The sequence below is a fragment of the Miscanthus floridulus genome, chromosome 2 (genome assembly GCF_019320115.1).
Source record: "Miscanthus floridulus cultivar M001 chromosome 2, ASM1932011v1, whole genome shotgun sequence".
Lineage (NCBI taxonomy): Eukaryota > Viridiplantae > Streptophyta > Magnoliopsida > Poales > Poaceae > Miscanthus > Miscanthus floridulus.
In genome coordinates this window covers 101,177,596-101,199,927 of record NC_089581.1, presented here as the reverse complement: position 1 = coordinate 101,199,927, position 22,332 = coordinate 101,177,596, and the positions used below count along the sequence as shown (strand labels likewise).

At 44.4% G+C, this 22,332-nt stretch overlaps 3 protein-coding genes and 1 pseudogene across 3 annotated transcripts; 2 read left to right on the top strand and 2 right to left on the bottom strand.

Moving 5' to 3' along the window:
* Nucleotides 1-1,260: 1,260 nt before the first annotated feature.
* LOC136536827 (uncharacterized) lies at nucleotides 1,261-3,050 on the bottom strand (annotated as a pseudogene).
* Nucleotides 3,051-6,192: 3,142 nt separating this feature from the next.
* Nucleotides 6,193-8,699, top strand: LOC136527267 (uncharacterized). Its single transcript, XM_066519931.1, has 4 exons — nucleotides 6,193-6,364; nucleotides 7,117-7,286; nucleotides 7,395-7,673; nucleotides 7,928-8,699. The coding sequence occupies exons 2-4, from the start codon at nucleotides 7,140-7,142 to the stop codon at nucleotides 8,588-8,590; spliced, it is 1,089 nt and encodes a 362-aa protein (XP_066376028.1). The 5' UTR covers nucleotides 6,193-6,364; nucleotides 7,117-7,139; the 3' UTR covers nucleotides 8,591-8,699.
* A 358-nt stretch (nucleotides 8,700-9,057) lies between these two features.
* Nucleotides 9,058-12,278, bottom strand: LOC136527276 (ATP-dependent Clp protease proteolytic subunit 4, chloroplastic-like). Its single transcript, XM_066519943.1, has 2 exons — nucleotides 11,759-12,278; nucleotides 9,058-9,723 (listed from the first exon to the last, which is right to left on the bottom strand). The coding sequence occupies exons 1-2, from the start codon at nucleotides 12,142-12,144 to the stop codon at nucleotides 9,240-9,242; spliced, it is 870 nt and encodes a 289-aa protein (XP_066376040.1). The 5' UTR covers nucleotides 12,145-12,278; the 3' UTR covers nucleotides 9,058-9,239.
* Nucleotides 12,279-12,414: 136 nt separating this feature from the next.
* Nucleotides 12,415-16,767, top strand: LOC136527258 (cyclin-dependent kinase E-1). Its single transcript, XM_066519919.1, has 15 exons — nucleotides 12,415-12,756; nucleotides 12,866-12,976; nucleotides 13,067-13,170; nucleotides 13,261-13,303; nucleotides 13,398-13,496; nucleotides 13,774-13,843; nucleotides 13,936-14,030; nucleotides 14,289-14,322; nucleotides 14,405-14,489; nucleotides 14,580-14,657; nucleotides 14,764-14,811; nucleotides 15,703-15,735; nucleotides 15,882-15,990; nucleotides 16,135-16,344; nucleotides 16,427-16,767. The coding sequence occupies exons 1-15, from the start codon at nucleotides 12,535-12,537 to the stop codon at nucleotides 16,499-16,501; spliced, it is 1,416 nt and encodes a 471-aa protein (XP_066376016.1). The 5' UTR covers nucleotides 12,415-12,534; the 3' UTR covers nucleotides 16,502-16,767.
* Nucleotides 16,768-22,332: the final 5,565 nt, after the last annotated feature.

Sequence of the window (22,332 nt, the reverse complement as noted above, 5' to 3'; positions counted from 1 at the left end):
CATGTTTCTACTTGGCAAGATCAGGAGGAACAAGAAGGCTTCCGAGTTCAACCATGACACGCTCAGGGGCTTGATGGACCAGGGTCCTAAGGGTTCCCCATGGGGGTACTACTTGGATGGGCTCTAGGATGGCCCATGATCTGTTAAAGGATGCGAGACAAGGTGATGTGGACTTCAAGCTATTCCAGATCGACTTAGTCGGCTTACTATGAAAGCTAGATTCTATAATAGGATTAGAACTCTTCTCTTGTAACCAACTAGGACTAGATATGTACCCTTACCCTCTCCCCTATATAAAGAGAGGTATAGTGCACCCCTTGTAACCCTAACAATCATACAATCAATCCAACGCAAAAGGCTACACACCGACTGGACGTGAAGGCTATTACTAGACAAAAGGGCCCGAACCAGTATAAATCATTCATCTCTTTGCATTTACCATCGAGTCCTATGTACACTGAAGCCCTTCGAACAGGCTCCCTTGAAGCCATTGACACTTGCATGGCATTCTCTCCAGGAGAAGAACACTCCAGTTTGGTGCCCACAGTACACAACATACCAAGTCATAATGTTAATCCTAGGTGATGTAAAATTCAGCAATACAATGTGAGTATATTGAAATAGAAACAATTAGCAAGGAAAGAAGAAATAAATGGAGTTGTGCTCAGATCATGCAAGAATCAAAGAGGACCTCATAATAGGCAATGGAGTAGTGCTCAGATCATGCACAAATGAATTAGGTCATCATAAAGGCAATGGAGTTGTGCTCAGATCATGCATGAATGCAAAAGAAGTTCATAATAGGCAAAAGAGTTGTGCTCAGATATAGCAAATATGAATAATAGGATATCACAGCCAAGTGAAGATAGAAATCAATAGAAGACAATGGATGAATTCTCATGAAATAAATCCATGGCCATAACTACAACCATGACCAAGTGTCCATGACATCATAGGCAATGTAACTGACTGATCAAATACATCATCATAGAGCTAATGCATGTGCTACTGGCACCTAACCCACAACCACGGTACTTGCCACTCTCAGACCTACAACCTAAACATACCACCCAACCATGAGGTAACTAGCTAAAGAGACCAGCATGCTGTCTCAAACCAAAAGAAATGGAGCATAGTGTTGTAAGCTCCAGTCAGCTCTGTCCTGCACAAAAGAGGTTACTACACAAAAGGAGGAGGAAGCAGCAGGTTGGTAGCTTCACTCTACAAAAGACAGATCAGTCAGCAAGCAAGTAGATACATCTACATGTAGTAATGCTTGGCAAACCATGTCCTGAGCCAAAGGACACGGTGAGAGTCAGTCATGTTGACAAAAGCATCACCCTGAGCCTTGTTGTCAACCAGATGGGAGAAAGCATAGATTAGAGCCTCCTTAGTGAACCCCAGCATGTACATCACTGCACCATATAGATCAGGGTTCAGCACCTCAACCTTAGTCTCACGGATAGCAGAAGCAACATCCCTCACTGCCTCAGTCATGCCGGCCATAACCACATGGTCCTCCTCAGTGAGGACAAACCTCTTCCGCTTGTTGGAAGGACCAGAACCACTAGTGACATCCTTTGCATCCTTGCATGCTTCACCAAAGACCTTGGCAGCAGCATCCATGGACTTGGCTGCCTTCTCATCATCATGTGGTTTAGTCTTCACTGAGCTATCTGCAAAGTCTGATGGGCTACCTAGAGCCTCATTGGAACCCATAGCATGCTTGCCGGTGGCCAAACCATTCCCAAAAATGGTCATCATCTCCTTGTAGTTCTTTATGTGCTTGTTCAAAAACTCAGCATCCTTAGGGTGTGCCTAATTTTAATGTGTATGATCAATTAGCAATATAACTAAAGCATAAGAAGAAAGAAAGAGCTATTTAACATAATAAGAAGGTAAGAAAGATCAAGGCATCCTGCACACCTTGATGTGTCCCTTGTAATGCTCCTCATCAAAGCTGAACATGCACATCTCCTCAACCCAGAGGGCACCACTGAGTTCCCTTAGCTGGACACCCTCATCCATCTCTACCTCCACTTCCTCAAGTGGTTATACACTTGAGTACCAGCCCCCTCATTGCTAGTAAACTCCTGCAGGTAGGGATGAAAATGGTACGGATATTTTCCGACCGTATTCGAAATCGAATCCGTTTAGAGGGGTTGAGATCTGTCCGTATCCAAGTCCAGATATCCAACATCCGATACCGTATCCGTATCCGAATACTCAAATCGCATATTTATGATGTCGATATCCAATCGTATCCTATCCGACATAGTTGACACTATCCGTATTCGAATCCAAATCCGGACAGAAATATGAAAACAAATGTAATATCGGTGATATCCGTCCGTATCCGATCCATTTTCATCCCCACCTACAGGTACTTGGCAACTTGGTTCAGGTGCACCTCCTTGAAGCCCTTTTCTATTCTAACACCACTTTCAATCAGCTGGCACATACGACGTTGGACAAAGGAAGACATTGCACTAGTCCAGCGCATAGCACTCCTAGGGCGCTGCTCAGCACCAGCCTACACCTGCTGACCATCTCCACCGACCTGGACAACCTCATCACCCTCTAGATCAATCCTAGCAACCTCCTCAGCCATCCCCTAATTATGTCAGTCATACATTGCCTCAGTGTCTGATCAAGTTAAGTTACATAATGCAATGCATGCATGGTAATCACAGCACATACCCATTGCCATATGATCAGAAAAATAGAAATTAATTCATGCATGTTTGTCGTCATTGCACTAACAAAAAACCTGAACCAAAATCAACAGCAAGAACATAGAGGAATAAAGGATTGAATCATCATTGCACAAGTTCATAGGCTCAGCTAACAGAACAACAGTTCATCATTGCACACAAAAAACAGCAAGCTCTAAACATGAGAGGTGCCCCTATTGTTCCACATTTGATTTGCAATTTCATCCCTCCTATTAACCCAAGCTACATTGTCAGTCTTATTACCATGACTAGGTCCAGTACTACTAGAATTAGGTTCCCATTTTGCTTCATCAGGAAAAACCTCATCTTGACCATGGCAAATTATCCAATTATGAAGAATGCAACATGCAAGAACTAATTTGACTTATGTCTTGAATGGGTGGTAGGGCTTGTTGTCTAGAATATAGAATCGATTCTTCAAAGCCCCAAATGCTCTCTTAACTGTGACCCTTAGGCTTGAATGCCTCAAGTTGAACAACTCTTTCTTATTGGTAGGATAATTTCGTCCACCATATTCTTTCAAGTGATATCTAGTGGCTCAGTAAGGGGGCAGAAATCTAGGGTGACATGCATAGCCAGCGTCCACTAGGTAGAATTTACCTAAACAATTAATTAGATAGCCAAGAATCAGTTATAGTGTTTATTTGAAATCCCATTTGTTGTTTGCCTAAAATTTTGTGTTACAAGTACCTGGAGGAACCCTTAACCCATCATCCCTCTCTAGAGCATCAGCTAAAATGAGGGCATCATGTGCAAATCCCTCCCATCCAGCTAGCACATAGGTGAACCTTAGATCAAAGTCCACTACAGCAAGCACATTTTGAGTAGGATAGTGCTTTCTACCCCTGAATGTTGTAGATATCTTTGCTGGTACTCTAGCATGAACATGAGTATCATCTATTGAACCAATACAGTCCTACATTATAGCAAGACTGATGATTAAAGTTTGGTTAGGACTGCAGTTAGGTAGAGTTGAACCTTAGATTCATTTAATTACCTTAAAATAAGGATACCACCTTGGGCTTGTTCTAATTTTAAGTGTTGTCTAAGTTGATGGTGGCCTTATCATCTCTCCGCTAAGCTCACCAATAGCATACAAGACCTCCCTGAAATACCTACTGACTGTTTCAATGGACCTCCTAAATGTTTGGTGAATAACTCTAAATCTTCGGTTGTGTCCCACAACATGAAGAAACATTGCTACTTGTTCCTCCACAGTACTGTTATGGTGTCTCTTAGCAAGTTTATGTCCCTAAGTAGGTTACATAGGTTGAAAAAGGGAGCTCTACGCATACGCAGCATGTTAACACATTCTATGTCATTACAATTAAAAAATTTATTCAGATTGGCTTGGCGTTCCTCATCCATGGCACTCATTGGGGCATATGTGATCCGAGGCTGTGAATTACGTGCCACTCTTAGCCTACTCATGAAGTAGGCATAAATGACAGACACAAAAGCATCAGCTTTTATCACAAGCATGCATCTCTACTCGATAGGGTTCATCTATTGCAGTTAAAAAAATGCATAGCATGTCTCAGTAAAAGAAAAGATCATTTTCAGCATTCAACAAGTCGGTCGGCAAAAAATAATATCATCATCGCCTAATGCACAAGAGCTCAGATATAGCTAGTTCAACATTACAAGCATGCATCATTGGCTAAGGACATGTGCTCAGTTTTCGTATTTATAAAGTAATATCATCGGCCAAGAACATGTGCTCACTTTTCAAAATAAATAAGCATTCATCGTCGGCTAAGAACATGTGCTCAGTTTTCATAGTAAGTAACAATCATCATCGGCTAGTGACATGGGCTCAATGGAAAAATCATTACCACTGGCTCCTTGCAAAAAAAAGTCATAGGGCTTTCAAAAGTTCAACAGGCAAGGAAAGGTAAAGGTAGATCTGCACATGAGGGAAAGAAATTAGTATGACAAGTAGGCAGATCCAATCTAGGGAAACAAGAACAAATCGAAACCTTAGGGGGGAACTTGCCTTTTTACCTCCAATGAAGTCACCAGCACAAATCGAACCCTACAAATGATCTAATACATTAGGAACCCAACAAAACCAATGGGGAAAGGGAGCAACACCAGATCTACGAGGAATTACAGGTTACCTGCTCTCTTTGCCACGAAACCCTGATGAATCAAACCTCAAACCTGCGAAAAATGAAGAGAGGTAGAAGAGAAAGGTCATCATAGATTGAATTGAGCCTCAAACACCGTGGATCTAGAGAAAGAGGAAGGGAGGATGCATCACCTGCTAGCACTAGTAGGATCTGGACGAGCAGGAAGAGGAAGACGAGGAAGCGAGAGAGCTCAGAGCAGAGAGGCAGAGGGCGTGTGCGAGGGAGAGAATGGGGAGAGGGGAGGCGGCGGTGAGGATTATAACACGGAAGGATGGCGCGAAAGGGGCGGCGGTAACCCTAGCTTCCCACGCGCGCGCCCCTATCTCCCGCCTGCATCTGGAGAGCCAATTTTTCTGGCCGCTAAACGCTTGCTCCCGTCCCGCGAAAGCCAGGCCACCAAGAAACGGAATCCATTTTCATTTCTCGACAACCAGGCTCGGGGGAGCGCGTTGCACGCCCAGGGCCAGGCCTAGAACCCCATGCAGGCATCCAAACGATGAAAAACTGCATCCTGGGGGCAAGGCCGGGGCAGATACAAGGAACCAAAAGTGCCCAAAATGACGCCGTGCAACTAGCTGAAAAATCATTTTTTTATTAGTCTTGCTAGTAGGTGATCCTGATATGGGCCAACAAAACAAAACCTGCTTAGCTATGTATGGGTTATGGTACTTAGAAAATTGAAGGCTTATCAGAATTGGAGGCCTTGCGTCGTTGCCCTGGCTGCACGCCCCAAGGGGTAGCCCTGTCGCAGCACTCCAGCTGACCTAGCGTTCCTCGCCCTGTCCATGAACAACCTCTTAGGCCCCATTCCAAGGCAGTGTTCGTACTCACGAGTTTGTCTTTGCTGCTCCTGTTCTAAGAAGGTGCTCTAGACGGATGATGGGAGAGAGAAAAGAGACACAAGCATAAATGGATAAGTGAGAGGTTATCACATCTTTTCGCATGTGCCCTTTACGTTTGCATGGTGCCGTCAAACCATGTATGAGCAAGTGGGAGAAATTAGCAAAAATGTAAGAAGTTTTCTTCTTACGTGGCAAATTTGTAGAAATATGAGTGACTTTTTATGGGACATTATAGGATGTTATTATAAATTAAATCTCCTGGTTTCTTGATCGTGTCAACGCACGGAATGACGAAAGAAGTAGCGCTTCCAGAAGCCCATGTTCGAGTGCGACGCGGGGCCGGGGCGCGTGGAAAGTGTGCGCGTTGGTGCTGCGCAGGTGCGGGTGCAGGCCGGGTCAGAGTCAAACTAACTGCTGCTACGGCAACGCAACAACGAGCCACCCACCCACCCCGCAACCAACTACTCTTTGGTCTCGGCCTCGGCCTCGGCCTCGGCCTCCTCTCCTCATCTCCGGCGCATCCACCTCTCTCCTCTTCTTCTCGCCTGTTGCCTGTCCCTGTGCTCGCCACACGCGGCGCAACCCCCCACCTAGCCAGCCAGGACAAGAAGATCTCCGTCGCCTGCTCTTCGCTTCGCTTCGCTTCGAATCGTAGGTGAGACTTCTCTTTTTTCCTCCTGGATTTCCCGCCTGCTAGGATTACTAGATTAGGAATTAGGATGTACATGTGGACGGATTGCTCCTCTCTCGGGGGAGGACTCGATGCAAGACGGATGCTTCCAAGTTCCAACTTGTGCAGGGTTAAGGAATTCGTTAGCACCCTTAACGAACGATTCGACTCATGCCTCCAAATATTTTGCATTCTAATTGCAACTAGAGGGCCGATTTCCGATCTGATCGAATCATGAGTAGTATCTCCTGATTTTATAGCCTTTTTTTTTGTCTCCGTCATCGGCAGCGGCGCGGCGATCACAACCTTCTTTCAAATATTTTGATAACAAACAATCGGCCTGGGAGGCAAATTTGGGTGCTTTTGCTCAATTGCACGGCAGGTCAGGCCGGCCTGCGCTCATGTGCTAACTGCTCTAGTGCTGTTAGGTAGGCAGGCAGGTCAACAATCGACATGGGCTACCAAGTTGTTTGCTGGAATACAGCTAATACTCAACTGGTTCACACTTGAAATGGAGCCACAAAACAAAAGGCTCTCACGTTTAGGCTTGCCCAGCTAGCTTTGCCTGTCAGCATTCGGCTTCAGAGTTCACACCATATTTTCTATTCGAGCATACCATTAATCTAGTTTAGAGTTGACTTTACACATGATGATAGGAGACAATTGGTGCTATGATTTATTATGACGCATATAATTTCTTTGCTCAAATTGCTCTCTCAACATTTCCACACTTTCAGGTCGACTAGCCGGTGGCCTCCATATGGATTCAGCTTTTAGAAGAGCTCTCAATGAGCCTATGTGCTTGGAAGAAACTGTCGTCCAACAAGGAATTGAAAGATGCCCATTCCTGAGGAACATCAATGAGCCTACAAGTTTTTCCTTCTCATCTGTCAACTTCCCTGTTCCGGTATGCCCTTTACTTCCCGCTCCTCTTTACATTACCACACCATCCATTTCTGAAGATCATTGATGTTTTGGATGCTATCACTAAATGTGTTGTTTGCTGCTTGTGAAGGCAAGAGGAGCCAAGGGACCAATTTTCGAAGATGGACCTAATTTTGACATGGCATTTCGAGTTTTCCATGGTAGAGATGGCGTTGTCCCACTTTCAGAAGGATCATTAGCCCAGATTGAGAAGCCACTGCCAAAGCCCAATCCTGAGTTCAACCCATTGGCAGCCAAAGCAGCAACCATCAGTCTTTCTGCATTTGGAGGGTTTTTCAGCTTTGGTGACTTCTCAAATAAGCACAATAAGAAAAACTCCAACAAAAAGAACCCCAACAACCTCCCCCAGGTAACTTGTGCTAACTGTACTTCTAAATATTTCCTGTCTCCAGTGTCACAATATCCCAGTATTGTCTAATACAGTCAATCTTTTTCGTCACCAAAGAAATTAATTTATTTGGTAGTCGACACATTTCATACAATGTATATGAACCGTCTTCATAGTGCTAACACTAAATGGGTTCATGATAAAAAATTTACCGTATTCTTTTGTGAGAGAGCATGCCATTCAGTTGTCTGATTTTACTTTCCCTGTAATTTCAGAATCAGAATAAAGGCCAGTCTAACAATCATGAAGCACTGAGTAATGAGTGGTTGGAAACGGGCCAATGTCCACTTGCAAAGTCTTATAGGGCATTAAGCGGTGTTGTGCCACTTGTAGCAAAGATGATGACACCCCCAGCTGGTATGAAACTGAAGTGCCCACCTGCAGTGGTTGCTGCCCGCGCAGCACTATCCCGCACAGCCTTTGCAAAGGGCCTTCGTCCTCAGCCCCTACCAACCAAAATACTGGTGATTGCATTGCTTGGTATGGCAGCAAATGTTCCTCTCGGCATCTGGAGGGAGCACACAAGGAAGTTTTCAGTGCAGTGGTTTGCTGCAGTGCATGCAGCAGTGCCTTTCATAGGGATGCTCAGGAAATCTGTGCTGATGCCGAAGACAGCCATGGCCCTTACTATAGCCGCCTCAATATTGGGTCAGACAATCGGGTCAAGAGCTGAACGTATCAGATTGAAGAGGGCCGCAGCGGCAAAGTTAGCAAGAGAGAGCCATGGTGATGCTGCTGACTGCATCAAAGCACCAATGAGTCTGAAAAGCGGGTACCACAGTGTTCAGTTTTGGGATCCGCTTTCCCTCAGAGTTGAAAGCGGAATGGGTGCAGGTGCCCCAGCAGTTCTTGTCCCTGCCGTTTCTGCTTTCAATTGATGACGGGAATAACTTCATTACGATTATATCAGCCTCGCTGATTGTTGTATTCTTTTTTTTTCTTTTGTCAACAAGCTGATTGTTGTATTCATTACTGTACCTTTGAGTTTAAGAAAGAAATACTTGTTACGGCAAACTCTTCATTCTGTTTTGGAGGGCACATGGCAGCGAATAAATTCGAGAACATTTTCAGAGCTGAGAACTTTTTACTCTCCTTTGAAATCTCTCTGGGAAGACACATGTCCTAAGAGGCTGTCATCATTGCATGCGATACTAACTTTACAGTTATATATTCGCTATACTTTGATAAGACCTATCTTCATCACAAAGAAAATGTTTCGAAATGGATGCAGAAGCTTGTGCTGGTGGTCAAAAAAACCAAACAGTTGGCCGATCTCAACGTGCCACACCTGAAATGGTCAGACATCAAAACGAAACAGCCAGATCAATAATACCAGAATGTGCGATGGCAAACACAACCAACAGGTTCTTGTTGCTGCTCGAATCAACATTCAGTCAGTAAAACAGGCAGTAAACCAGATCAATAAGCTACAGCTTGTGCTAGGATTTGTTTGACAGCTACAGGCGATCAAAAGCAACTGCTTGCAGAAGAACTGACTCAAGATTCGCATAAAACACAACTTTTAGACTAGTATATCTCATCATCTGGGACATCTGGTGTAAGAAACTTCTGCGGATCCTTGTACAACTCTTCATAGTTATACTTAGGCTTCACCCTCTCCGGGACAGGCTCAAGTGGGATGATACTGTCTCCATCGATCACGCCATCAATAAGTCCATAATCGACGGCCTCAAGGGGGCCCATGTAACGATCTCTATCAATGTCTTTCTCTACCTGCTCCGGAGTGCGGCCCGTGAAGCCTGATACGATCCGAATGACATTCCTCTTGTTGGTTAATATCTCCTTTGCTTGTACCTCTACATCTAGGGCCTGCCCACTTGCACCTCCAACAGGCTGATGGATCATAATCCTGGTGTTGGGCATGGCAAATCGCTTGCCCTTCGTGCCACCACCAAGGATTATAGAAGCTGTTGACCCAGCGATGCCCATTCCAATAGTGGAGACATCCGCCCTCACAAGCTGCATTACATCATAGATGGCCATTGTTGCACTGAAAAAGTAACAAAACAGTCGGTCAGCAAATGACAGGATTTTGTATTAACATTTCTATGATGAGCAAAAGGCTTGATGATCTGCTGACAAGTAGAACATGTTCCCATTTAGGCAAATAATGTGACAGAATAAGCAGTCACCAATGAGGCATGATACCAGTTAGATAACTCAGAACACAGGTGTTGCAGCCTAAATTACTTTGTTCCTTTAAAAAGTTCTGCAGCGGTTATAACTAGATTTTGATAGTGCATATAAGGTCTAGAGTAGTATAGGTTTTGGAATTTGGAAGAAGTCCATTTTTGACCATCGAACTATCACCAGAGTTCGAGTTTGGCCATGAAACTCCAAAACCATAAATCTTTAACCATCGAACTATCAAAACCATTCATGTCTAGCCATCCAGCATTTTTGAAGGTGGTTTTCACTTACATGGACGACATGCCAAAGTGGGGCCCACATGTTAGACCCCTCTCTCCCTCCTCTACATGTTGTCTCTCTCCACGTCACAGTTCTCTCCTCTCTCTACACTGCCATCTCGGGTGCTCTTCTTCCCCCGCTAACCCCATGATGAGCTCTGGTGCAAGGCCGCGGTTCTTCCCAACCGTTTCTTTAAGCCTAGGCACGGCTGCCCTCGCTGTTCCTATCCTCGGTGCTGGGCCGCCGCTAGGCATCACCATGGCCAGCTGCCTCTGCTGCTTCTCCATTGAATTTGAGCCTAGGATGAGCTTACTTGTGCCCCAAAGATCCTCTCGACACCTCTTCTAAGCCTAGTTATGTCGGGTTGGATCTGCCCCCAATCGCGGTTTGGGGGGCAACGCTGTCCCGGTGCGTGGAGGAGGGCGGTACAGGGGAGCCTGAGAATGCGCTGGCAGCCGTGGAGCGGCTATACCATGCCAAGGGTGGCCGCGATGCCGTGGTCATCGGCATTGGAGGCGGTGAAGGTGCTAGTGCGCGCCATGTCCAAACGCGTAGATGAGCATGCGGTGGGCGCGCTGGTGGCCATGGTGGACGGGTCAACCCGAAGCAGCAACGTTGATAGAGAGGGCCACGGTGGAGAGATAGAGAAGAGGGGGACAACTGCGGCATTAAGAGAGAGCATGGAGAGGGGAGCATGTCGTCCACGCAAGAGAAAACCACCATCAAAACTACTGGATGTCCATATGTGAATGGTTTTGATAGCTGTATGGTCAAAGATTTCTGGTCGCTCATGGCCAAAATCAAACTCCGACAATAGTTCAATGATAAAAACAAATAGTCTTCTCCCTTGGAATTCCAGTAAAAGGCATTGCTGCTTCAGGAATTTATAACTTAAGGAAAAGACTAATTAAACTGATTCAGAGCAATCTAGAAAAAGTTGCGGACATGATTTTCATCTATGATTGGAGATATCTGAAGGAAAGGAACATATAGTGAACAAATAATAGTTGTAGGAATTGAAGAATTCTCAGCAACAGGATCAACTAGCCACTCAGTGCTGAAAGGATGCACCAAAAACTGTGATGACTGCAGACACCAGAAGAATATGTTGAACCTGATAGGGGTTATGGTTTGTATAGGCTTGGATCAATCAATCCACAACATGAATCATGAGGAACAAAAGTTGCCAATCTATTGTGCCTATATCCTAATATCCTATACATGAGAATCCTAAGACCCGAAGTCAGCCCGTGGAAATGAATTGGACTGCGATTTGTGGCTATCACATATAGAATCGAGATGCCTACATGTTATCCCTTTTCAGTTGTCATTGAAAGAATGAAAAGTTCAGGGTAACTGGATTGGGTTAGATAATAAATTTCATGATTCACCAATTCAGTTTAAGTTCGTACATTGCAAAGATAAATCTGAGGATTGAGTTAACATTTGTACGCTAAAAGGCAGCAAGAGTGGTCACAAGTGTAGTCCTTGAGTTAGATTTCGAAGTGAAGTAGGCACACAAATTAAGAGTAGTCCATGGTGATGAATGAATGGATTAAAGATAAGGAGGACTGAAATGGAACTCTGTAGTAAGGGAAGGAAGATAGGACCTTTACCTGAGGGACCCCCCTGGTGAGTTGACGAAGAGGCGGATATCAGAGTCCGGATCGATGGCGTCGAGGAGGAGGAGCTGGCTGACGACGGCGTCCGCGAGGAAGTCCTCGATCTCGTTGCCGAGGAAGACTATGCGCTCCCGGAGGAGGAGGCCCATGACGTCGCCGGCGCCGGCACCACCGCCTGCGGCATCCGAATCCGCCCGCCACAGAGGAGCGTGTGGTGCCAGTGAGGCGCAAGGCTTGAGGCTGAGGAGTGCCCCTTTTTGCGGCCGCTGAGAGGGGGGCCAAGAGCGAGAGCGAGCGCATGGCCGCCTGACGCGCATAGCAGCAGTCGCTGCCGCCGCCACGGAGAGGGACGCCGTGGCACTGGCACTCCCGGCCGCCATATCTACCGAATGGGACGGAACTGGACTGCTCTGGCAGCGGCGGCGGCGCTCCCCACTAGAGAGGGAGCAGAGCAGAGAAGAAATGGATAACACACAGCACACTCTTTCAGAGTTTTGATTAGTCTTCTTCCCTTGGCACAGCAGGACTGCAGGAGCCAGGAGGAGAAGACCTTGCGTTGCGTGGGCCTAGTCCTATGTGTATTGGGCCGTCCTTCTCTTTGGGCCTAACTATAATCTTGGTCCACATACATAACCGCGAGCAGATATGTTAGCAGCATTCTTTGCCGTTGGTCCAACAAGTCAAGGTGGGCCGAGCGCCACCACGGCGTCGGAGAAGAGGACGACGACGAGGACTTTCAGCTGCGGCGGCTGGCCGGCCCGGCGACGGGGATGGGGGACGGGCGCGCGGGCGGCGCCAACCGTCCGGCGTGGCTGCAGCAGTACGAGCTGATTGGCAAGATCGGCGAGGGGACCTACGGTCTCGTCTTCCTCGCGCGCCTCAAGCCGTCCCACCCGGTGCCCGGCCGCCGCGGCCCCCCTATCGCCATCAAGAAGTTCAAGCAGTCCAAGGAGGGGGACGGAGTATCACCCACCGCAATTAGAGAGATCATGGTCAGTTTTTCCCTTTGCTTTGCTTCTTCCTCCTGTATGCTTTCCATCCTATCGGCCCTCTAGGGCTGGAGCACCAAACCCTAGCCTAATATACCTTGTTGCTTGCCAGCTCCTGCGCGAGATAAACCACGAGAATGTCGTCAAGCTCGTCAATGTGCACATCAACCACGCTGACATGTCCCTATACCTCGCATTCGATTACTCAGAGCACGACCTCTATGTATGTGATGGCGTTTTCAATTCATTTTTTCTCTTCATTTTTTGAGTCCTATACCTAATTGATTAACCAAACCAACCAACCAAACCGCAGGAGATTATCAGGCATCACAGGGAGAAGCTGAGCTCCTCCATTAACCCATACACTGTCAAATCCTTGCTGTGGCAACTGCTCAACGGCCTCAACTATCTTCACAGGTAACTAGAGTATTGTGTGCTGCTTTCGATGGAAAGCCCTAGTGAAAATCCGGTGGCTCATCTCAACTATCCCCCCTTTCCCTCCTGCAGTAACTGGATTATACATCGAGATCTAAAGCCTTCCAACATACTGGTATTGGTGCCATCTGCAGATATACAAATATAACTGCACAATTTGTGCAAACTTGTCCTCTTTGCTTATAGTGCTTGCATATGTGCCACTACAGGTCATGGGAGAAGGAGACGAGCATGGAATTATAAAGATAGCTGATTTTGGACTTGCTAGGATATATCAAGCTCCACTGAAACCATTATGTGACAATGGGGTGAGCACCTCCACATGCATTCCTTTTAGCTAGCACGCATGCTGCTGTCCTCTGCCCTTCTTTCCAGGAATACAAGGAATACAAGTAATAGAAAATATGCCGTAGGTTGCTTCTGATAAATTTGAGGCTTAGAAGATGCATACACACCCATATAATGTTTCAGTTTTCTTTACATTTGAACCTTTCAGTAATCACTGATTTCTCTTTTATTCATGGGAGCATGTGGTTTGTTACCGATATTCGCTGTGTATATGTATGGCTTATCAATGATTTTCAGGTTGTTGTAACTATCTGGTATCGTGCTCCTGAGCTGTTACTTGGGGGAAAGCACTACACGAGTGCTGTTGGTATCCTTGCCTGGAGAGCAAAAACATATCTCTTTTACCTTGTATTTCTCTTTGTTTGATTCAGTTCAGTTATTTCCTTAAATTATTTATAGATATGTGGGCAGTTGGTTGCATTTTTGCTGAACTGCTCACACTGAAACCTCTGTTCCAAGGTGTGGAAGCGAAAAATACTCCGAACCCATTCCAGGTATGGGCACTTTGACTCAAGTAATTATTGTTGTTATCTTGCTACCAGATTAGATTATAAGACCAAAACTGCCACATTTACATGCCAAGTAAAATAACTGTCTTGTGTGATCCAATCCTTCGTCTTAATAAAATCAAGTAGGCAGATACTTACTTATTGTTGTATAATCTGTTGTACTACATTTTATAGAAGTTTTCCTCTGTGTATGCCATTTATTTGCACCTTAAATCTCACAGTTGATTTATGCATGTCTTGTAGCTTGATCAACTTGACAAGATTTTTAAGGTCTTAGGTATGGATGGCCCGCTTCCTCTTCTGTACTGTTTGGCTTTTGTATTCTTGTATTTGTTATATATAATCCAATCCTTCTGCAGGCCACCCTACAGTTGAAAAGTGGCCTACCCTTGCCAATCTTCCATGGTGGCAAAACGACCAGCAACACATTCAAGGCCATAAGTAGTACGTTTGACATTTTTTAATTGCTCTAAGATACATAAATTATTACTTTTTCATCACTCATCTGTTCAGGTAATCCTTTCTTCCTTTCAGTGACAACCCCGGTCTCCATAACATTGTTCATTTGCCACCGAAGAGTCCTGCATTTGATCTTCTCTCAAAAATGCTTGAGTTTGTCACTTGCTCATTGCTCTCTAGCTTGTTAGCAATTGAACATATTATATGTTAATGCTTTCTTGTTGTTTTGATTCATCACCATGAGATTCTCCTGTTCTAGGTATGATCCCCGAAAGCGTATAACAGCTGCACAAGCTTTGGAGCATGAGTAAATAACTAAATACTTTCACATATTCATTGCTCTTTGATTTCCTTGTTGCCTGGTTGTCTATTTTGATCATTTGCCTATAATTAGTCCATTACTGTTCTATTTCATTGTGGCCTGAATCTAGTTATCAATGTTACAAAAGACAGCATTGCAGTAATATGCTGGAGCCATCTTGTGGACCATTGTGACCTGTTCTTGTCAAACTAAGAATCATGTGTTAGCTTTCATTTATACTTGGCAGAAACTTTAAGTAGTCACTATGCAATGAATTAGCCATACTTCTTTCTGATGGATTGCCTGGAGTTATTTCCAGTTTGAATTATAGGTTTGTTTCCTTTTTTTCATTTATTCAGGCCTCATACTAAAAATCATTATACTCAGACTTAAGTAGTCACTACGCAATGACTTGGTCATGCAGTCATGCCTCTTTGCTTATTTACCGCCTACCATTATTTTTATTTTGATTATAGGTTTGTTTCCTTATTTTCATTTATTCAGGTATGATGTAAAAATTATAAATGAACATCTATGAACTAAAATCTCTATACCTATATTTCGTGTTTAAATCTATTTTATTTTCTTTCATTGGTACTGATTTGTTCCTTTTGAGACATGAGTGAGCATTAACTGCTAGGATTGAAGGCTAATTGGGCTCATCAATACCCTTGTAAATATTTCTGCTTCCTGAATCTTATAATAACATGAGAATATAATGGTTTCTGGATTCTTATCTCTGTTTTTCATTTTTAGAAGCTTTAATGATATGTATTTAGCTTAAACAAAGACGTACATTTTTCCATCCTGAAAAGTTGATAATGCCGTTCATGTACTTGATCTGTGACTACTTTTTTGTACATAAATGTTTCTGAATATGCTCTTTTCTTTGCTTAGATACTTTCGGATGGACCCACTACCTGGACGAAAGTAAGTTATGTGTGAGCAAATTCCAAAGAAATACCTGTTAGTTTGAATGGCTTCATGCAGAAAAATTCTCAGATGTTTGGCATAAGATTTCATTTAGAAAGGAAAGGTATTTCCTATACTCCTGACTGAACTTGTTTTCTGGTTAGCGCGCTTTTACCATCCCAACCAGGGGAGAAAATTGTACAGTATCCTGTTCGTCCAGTAGATACTACAACAGATTTTGAAGGAACAACGAGCCTTCAACCAACTCAACCGGTAACACCCCTCTTCCTAACACTTTATTTTCCATAACTGGTTTAAGAACCCAACTTCTTGTTAGTTCCAATTACCCATCTGCAGCATAGATGTGAAATCTTGTCTGAGTTGTCCAAGTTATATTGCGATGCATTTGTATTTCAGCCATCAGGGAATGCTCCTGGAGGTCAATCTGTAGCAAGACCCATGCCACGACAAATGCCGCAGCAACCTATGGTTGGGGGGATGCCAAGAGTGGCAGCTGGAGCAAACATGGCTGCCTTCAATGCTGCATCACAGGCTGGCATGGCTGGGCTAAATCCTGGTAACATCCCTATGCAGAGAGGCGCAGGTGGCCAGTCTCATCCGCACCAGGTAATTTTGGCCTTAAGTGCGATGTTATTGAAGAAGGCTTGTGATTGTGGAAGCACTTAAGTCTGATGTGTGTGACAAACAGTTGAGAAGGAAGGCGGATCAAGGGATCGGGATGCAGCAGAACCCTGGGTATCCTCAGCAGAAGAGAAGGTTCTGACCCTGACAAGAGGGAGCCATCTGGCTACTGACTGATGTGTAGCACTGTCTGTTGTGATGTATATCAGGTGTTTGAAACACGTTGCCTGTGCAAGCTGGCTGCTGCCGCAGCTGTTGTAATTTTGTTATCAGCGTCCGAATGCGAATGCTGGTACATGTAAAACACATTAATGAGTTTAGACTTCAGACTCGAGATACCGGCCGGCCGTGTGAGTTATTGACCTAAGACTGTCTCCAATAGGGAGACCCATACCCATTTTTGCGTCTCGCGCAGTTGTTTGCCTTCCCGAAAATATCGTCCAACAACAGACCCATACACCTGACGCATTTTGCCTGCTCGTCTGAATGCTAGGCAAAAAAGCGTCGCCTCTCTCTTCGCTACGCAAAACGCCGAGCTCGCCCGCGGTGCCCGGCCGGGGCCAAGCTCCCCAGCGCCCGCGACGGGGTGGGGCTCGCCCGCGCAGAGGCGGAGCTCGCCTGCGCCCGCTGCCGGTGTTGGAGGAGGAGCCGCCGGAGACGACGACGAGGATGTCCTTGGCGTGGTCCTGGACGGACGAGGAGACGGCGACGTTGCTGATCGCCATCCATCCGCTCCAGTTTCTCCACCTCTGTTCTTGCTCTGGATAGGGAGCACCTCGTCGATCTCCGGCGCCGGGCCACCACAGCTCGATTCCTTTGATGGTGAGGCTCTCCAAGCCGTCCTCCACCCTCCTCTAGCATCTTTTTCCCTTCTCTCCTCGCAGGCCATGCTCTCCATGAGTCGTGCCGTACAGCCATGGCGGACGAGCTTGAGGACACGAACGCCTGTACCTCGGGAGAGGGAGAGAGGAAGGGGAGGCGACAGGAGCTTTTCTCGTTTGTGTCGGCTGTTGGAAACGGTAATTTTTTTGGTCCGTGACCTTTCGCCGTGCGATACCCAAACCACGGTATGCGTTTCGTTTTTAGGTTCGATCTGTTGGAGACAGTCTAAGCTGCTTGAATTTGGCTGCTTTGGTTTGCAATAGAAATGTCTTATGTTCGTTTCGCTGAAATTTGGCTGCTGGTGATGCTTATGCTGATTTGTTGTGAGAGAAAAATATTGTTCGTTCGCTGAAAAGTACTGCAAAAGTAGCTGGAAAAAAAGGGCAGGTTATGCACATGCGTTGGAAATTTAGCATCTATTTGGTTTGAGACAAATTTTGGCCATGGCCCAAAAAATTACGACCGGACTATTTCATTTTCGAAACTAACACGAGTTCTATTAAATTGTAGCGGCAGTAAATATTTTCTACAGAACATGAGGGCCAAGAATGGCAATCCGGATTTTTTGCAGGTCAAAAGTTTCACTACACCACCAACAAAACACAAATTATTCAGTGTCGAGAGTTCGTCCAAACTGTCTTCCTTCTTGATCATGCGCTCCTGGCGCATGGCGGCAACGACTAATGAGAAAGCGACCATATTCATCTGAAGAGTAAAGTGTACTGGCGGTCCTTGAACTTGTTCGGTTGTGTTATTCTGATCCCTAAACTCGCAAATCAACCATTCAAGTTCTCAAACGTGTTCATCTGTGTTATTCTGGTCTCTAAACTCTCAAATCGCTTGTTTAGGTCCTCAGACTTGTTCAACTATATCATCTAGGTCCCTAAACTTGCAAACTACCCGTTTAGGTCCTCAATCTTGTTCAATTGTGTCATCTCGGTCCCTAAATAATATAAACTTATAAATTTAATATATATTTATAGAACTGTCTAAAAATTGTAAATTTAATTTTGTTAGACTCCCGGTAACATTTACTTTAAATTAGCGTAAAAGAAATCATCATGTACTTTCTATTTTTAACTCTAGAGTTCAGTAACTAAATAGACACATACGTTTTTAGGATTTATAAAAATATACGTGTCTATTTAGTCATTTAACTGCAGAGTTAAAAAAGAGAAAATACATGTTTATTTCTTTTATTCCAATTTAAAGTATATTAGTTGGAGTCTAACAAAATTAGATTTATAATTTTTGGACAGTTCTATAGATATATATTGAATTTACAAGTTTATAGTATTTACAGCATTTAGGGGCTAGGATGACCCAACTGAGCAAGTTCGAGGATCTAAATGGATGATTTGTAAGTTTAGGGATGTAGATTATACAGTGGAATGAGTTTGATGACCTAAACGAACGATTTGTGAGTCTAGGGACCAGAATGACACAGATGAATAAGTTTGATTATCTAAATGGTCGATTTGCGAGTTTAAGTATCAGGATGACACAACCGAACAAGTTTAGGGACCGCCAGTGGCCTTTACTTCCATCTTAATGTTGCCTAAGTTGTAGACATCGGTTCGAGAGTCTATGAAGTCGCACACCGGTTGTAGCTAAGGGCATGTACAACCCATAGACGGGGGTCATCTGCAACACCCTCGAATCTAACAAACAGACAATTAAAAAGACGGGTCGTACAATGGAGAGTCTATTGCACTGTCTGCAAGCTGTTTAATGTTTTGCATGTAGCTAGATCAACCGTGAACACTATTTTGTATACCATTGTGTTGCTATTTGATAAAAACGAATCAAAAATAAATTAGATGAACATGATTACAATATTTATTTTAAAACCATCAATATAAATTAATATAAGCCATATATATATATATATATATATATATATATATATATATATATATATATATATATATATATATATATATATATATATATTAAATGGAACACTATGTAAGCCTGCACACTAGTTTCAGAAATCAACATGACAGCTCCATACATCAACTTAGCTCCATACATCATGAGAGGAAACAAAATCATATGGCAACTCAGCTAATTTAAAAGAAAAAAATGATAGCATGCATGTCCGATTTCACAAAAGTAGCTCGCAACACTAATAGAGCTTGGTAAAAATTAGTAACAGCAGCAGCATACTCAGATTTTCAGGTAGAAGCGTTGGTCAACTATGAGGTTCACTCACAACAACAAAAAAATTCAGAAAGCATATATGAAAGCTCTAGTTTGATTTTGGTTAATTGATGAAATCCTAAGTGCTAACCTAGTTTATCGAAGTCATTATGAGATAGGTAGCACTACTCCAAGTGATAAAGCAATGGCGAAGATCATGACAATGGTGATGGCATGATGATGATCAAATGCTTAAACTTGGAAAAGAAGAAAGAGAAAAACAAAAGGCTCAAGGCAAAGATAAAATTATAGGAGCCATTTTGTTTCGGTGATCAAGACACTTAGCGAGTGTGATCATATTTAGGATAGATAGTCGTACTATTAAGAGGAGTGAAACTCGTATCGACATGCGGTTATCAAAGTGCCACTAGATGCTCTAATTAATTGCATATGCATTTAGGATCTAGTGGAGTACTAACACCCTTGAAAACGTTTGTGAAAATATGCTAACACATGTGCACATGGTGATATACTTGGTGGTTGGCACACATGAGCAAGGGTGAAGAAGTTTAAAGTGAAATAGAGTTGGTCGCAAAGATGTTGGCGTCGGTCAACTGACCGGACGTTGGATCACCCAACGACTGGACGCTGAAGGGCTGCGTCCGGTCGAGCATGACCGAACGCGTTCGGTCGGCAAAAGACGGTTTTGGAAGCTTACTGGAAACGACCGAACACTGGGGTCTGAGCGTCCGGTCACTTATACCGGAGCGTCCGGTTAGTTAATAGCCGTTGAGATCTGGCGGCTCAAGTTTAACTCAGAATGACACGTGGCTTACATCGGGCGACCGGACGTTGGATCCAGCGTCCGGTCAACTGGACTGGAGCGTCCGGTCACCCCGATCAGTACCCAGTGAAGGGGTACAACGACTCTATTTCGTGGGGGCTTCTATTTAAGCCCCATGGCCAGTTCTAGCTCACTCTCTTGCACATTTTCATTGACATAGCAACCTTGTGAGCTTAGCAAAAACCCTCCCACTCATCTCCATCATTGATCCATCATCTTTATGAGATTGGGAGAGAATCCAAGTGCATTGCTTGAGTGATTGCATCTAGAGGCACTTGGTATTCGTGTTGCGCTGCGGATTTCGCTTGTTACTCTTGGTGGTTGCCACCACCTAGACGGCTCGATGCAGCGGTGGAGGATCGGCACGAGTTGGTGATTGTTCGTGACCATCTCCGGTGATTGTGAGGGGAGTTGTACCTTTTCCGGCGAAGTGTCGAAAGGTAACTCTAGTAAATTGCTCGTGTCATTGAGTTACCTCACTTGTGGGTAGGTTCTTGCGGTGTCCAATCGTGTGGACGAGGTTTGTGAAACACCTCTTAGCCGCCGAACCACCAAGTGTTGGTCGACACAACGGGGACTAGTGTGTTGGCAAGCACATGAACCTCGGGAGAAAAATCGGTTGTCTCTTGCCATTTGATATTTTTCCGGTGATTGGTTTCATATTCATCTTGTGATTAGTTCATTCCTCTACACGGCGGTATAACCATCCTACTCACTCGTTTACATTCTTGCAAATTAGTTGTAGCAAGCTCTTTAGTGCAATTAGATTTGAGAGCTTGCTTTGCTATTTAAGTTTGCTTAGTGGAGCTCTTTAGAGTAGAAAGCTTGAGAGCTCTTAGTGAGTAGTATCATAGCAAATTGTGTGTCTAGCTATCATTGCAACTAGAATTGTTGGATAGGTGGCTTGCAACCCTTGTAGAGCTAGAGCAAGTTTGCATTTTGCTATTTGTCATACTAATTAAATTGCTCTAGTTGATTTGCAGAATTTTAAATAGGCTATTCACCCCCTCTAGCCATATTAGGACCTTTCAATATATAACAATTTCATGTAGCAGCTTCATGAAACGACAAAGGGCAGTCCTAACTTGCTATTCAGAGTTTCAGTAACTTGATGAGATCATAGAATTGATTCAATCACCTACTCTGACCAAGCATTTCATTTCTTCACCGAGTCAGCAATTATTAGTTTCCATCGAGCAGCCAAAGCACAAAGCACAACAAAGCCAACATTTCTCTAAGCTAGTAGCAACACACCTTTCCCAAATCTCTCTCTCTCTCTCTCTCACTGTCTACACAGTGTTTAATGTTGTGCATGTTCAGGAAGCTACCAAATAACGGATAGCAGTTTGCATGCTTAACTAATAACAAGCTTAACAGAACATATGACATAGTTGTTTGGCAGCATGTTTCTACTCTGTGGGGTTTGTAGCAAAGGTAAACTACTTGGTACCTAACTTCTCACAGCTAATAACTCTTCTTCATACAAGTTCATACATGTCATATATCAAGGGGTGAAAAAAAGATGGCAATCAGGTGGTGCATTCAGACATATGACATATGTTCAGGAAGCCTGTAACTGATAGTTTCCTTCATCAGCCATCACAATAAGGAAGAAAAATTACATATAGTTTAGTTGCATCACCACAGACAGAAAATGATGTATGCCAATTCAGTTCAGTTGCATGGCTTAAAATTATAATTTTATTTGAAGCAGCACACAAGATGCTGAAACTCACTACAGAGCTGCTATTTTTCTATTTCAAGAACAAGTACGGCAAAAAAATTTGCATAATCAAACATGGAAATAGGCAAGATTACTGTAATTATGAAAGGCAGGAGGGGAGGTGCACGGCCCACCCTGCCACGGGAGCGGGGTGCCCGGCCACCCGGTCAGGGGAGCTCACGGCGCAACGGCCGCCCGGTCATGGGAGAGCGCATTGTAGCGGCCTCTCGGCCAGGGGAGCTCGCGGCGTAGCGGCCGCCCGGCCAGGTGCGCTTCAGGAGGGGAGAGGATATTTTGGCGCGATGCTTTATTCTCCCATGCGGCATGCTGGATCCCGCGCCTTGGCGCTTGTAGACGGCAATCTCGTACAGCGCGCCCTCCT

What these genes read in the sequence shown, in the direction of transcription:
- LOC136527267 (XM_066519931.1), top strand. Translation starts at nt 7,140, where the DNA reads ATGGATTCAGCTTTTAGAAGAGCTCTCAATGAGCCTATGTGCTTGGAA. An exon ending in CTGTCAACTTCCCTGTTCCG is followed by an intron (nt 7,287 to 7,394) that starts GTATGCCCTTTA and finishes CTGCTTGTGAAG; the next exon opens with GCAAGAGGAGCCAAGGGACC. An exon ending in ACCCCAACAACCTCCCCCAG is followed by an intron (nt 7,674 to 7,927) that starts GTAACTTGTGCT and finishes CTGTAATTTCAG; the next exon opens with AATCAGAATAAAGGCCAGTC.
- LOC136527276 (XM_066519943.1), bottom strand. Translation starts at nt 12,144, where the DNA reads ATGGCGGCCGGGAGTGCCAGTGCCACGGCGTCCCTCTCCGTGGCGGCG. An exon ending in TCACCAGGGGGGTCCCTCAG is followed by an intron (nt 9,724 to 11,758) that starts GTAAAGGTCCTA and finishes TTACTTTTTCAG; the next exon opens with TGCAACAATGGCCATCTATG.
- LOC136527258 (XM_066519919.1), top strand. Translation starts at nt 12,535, where the DNA reads ATGGGGGACGGGCGCGCGGGCGGCGCCAACCGTCCGGCGTGGCTGCAG. An exon ending in CAAGATTTTTAAGGTCTTAG is followed by an intron (nt 14,323 to 14,404) that starts GTATGGATGGCC and finishes ATCCTTCTGCAG; the next exon opens with GCCACCCTACAGTTGAAAAG. An exon ending in GACCCACTACCTGGACGAAA is followed by an intron (nt 15,736 to 15,881) that starts GTAAGTTATGTG and finishes TTTTCTGGTTAG; the next exon opens with CGCGCTTTTACCATCCCAAC.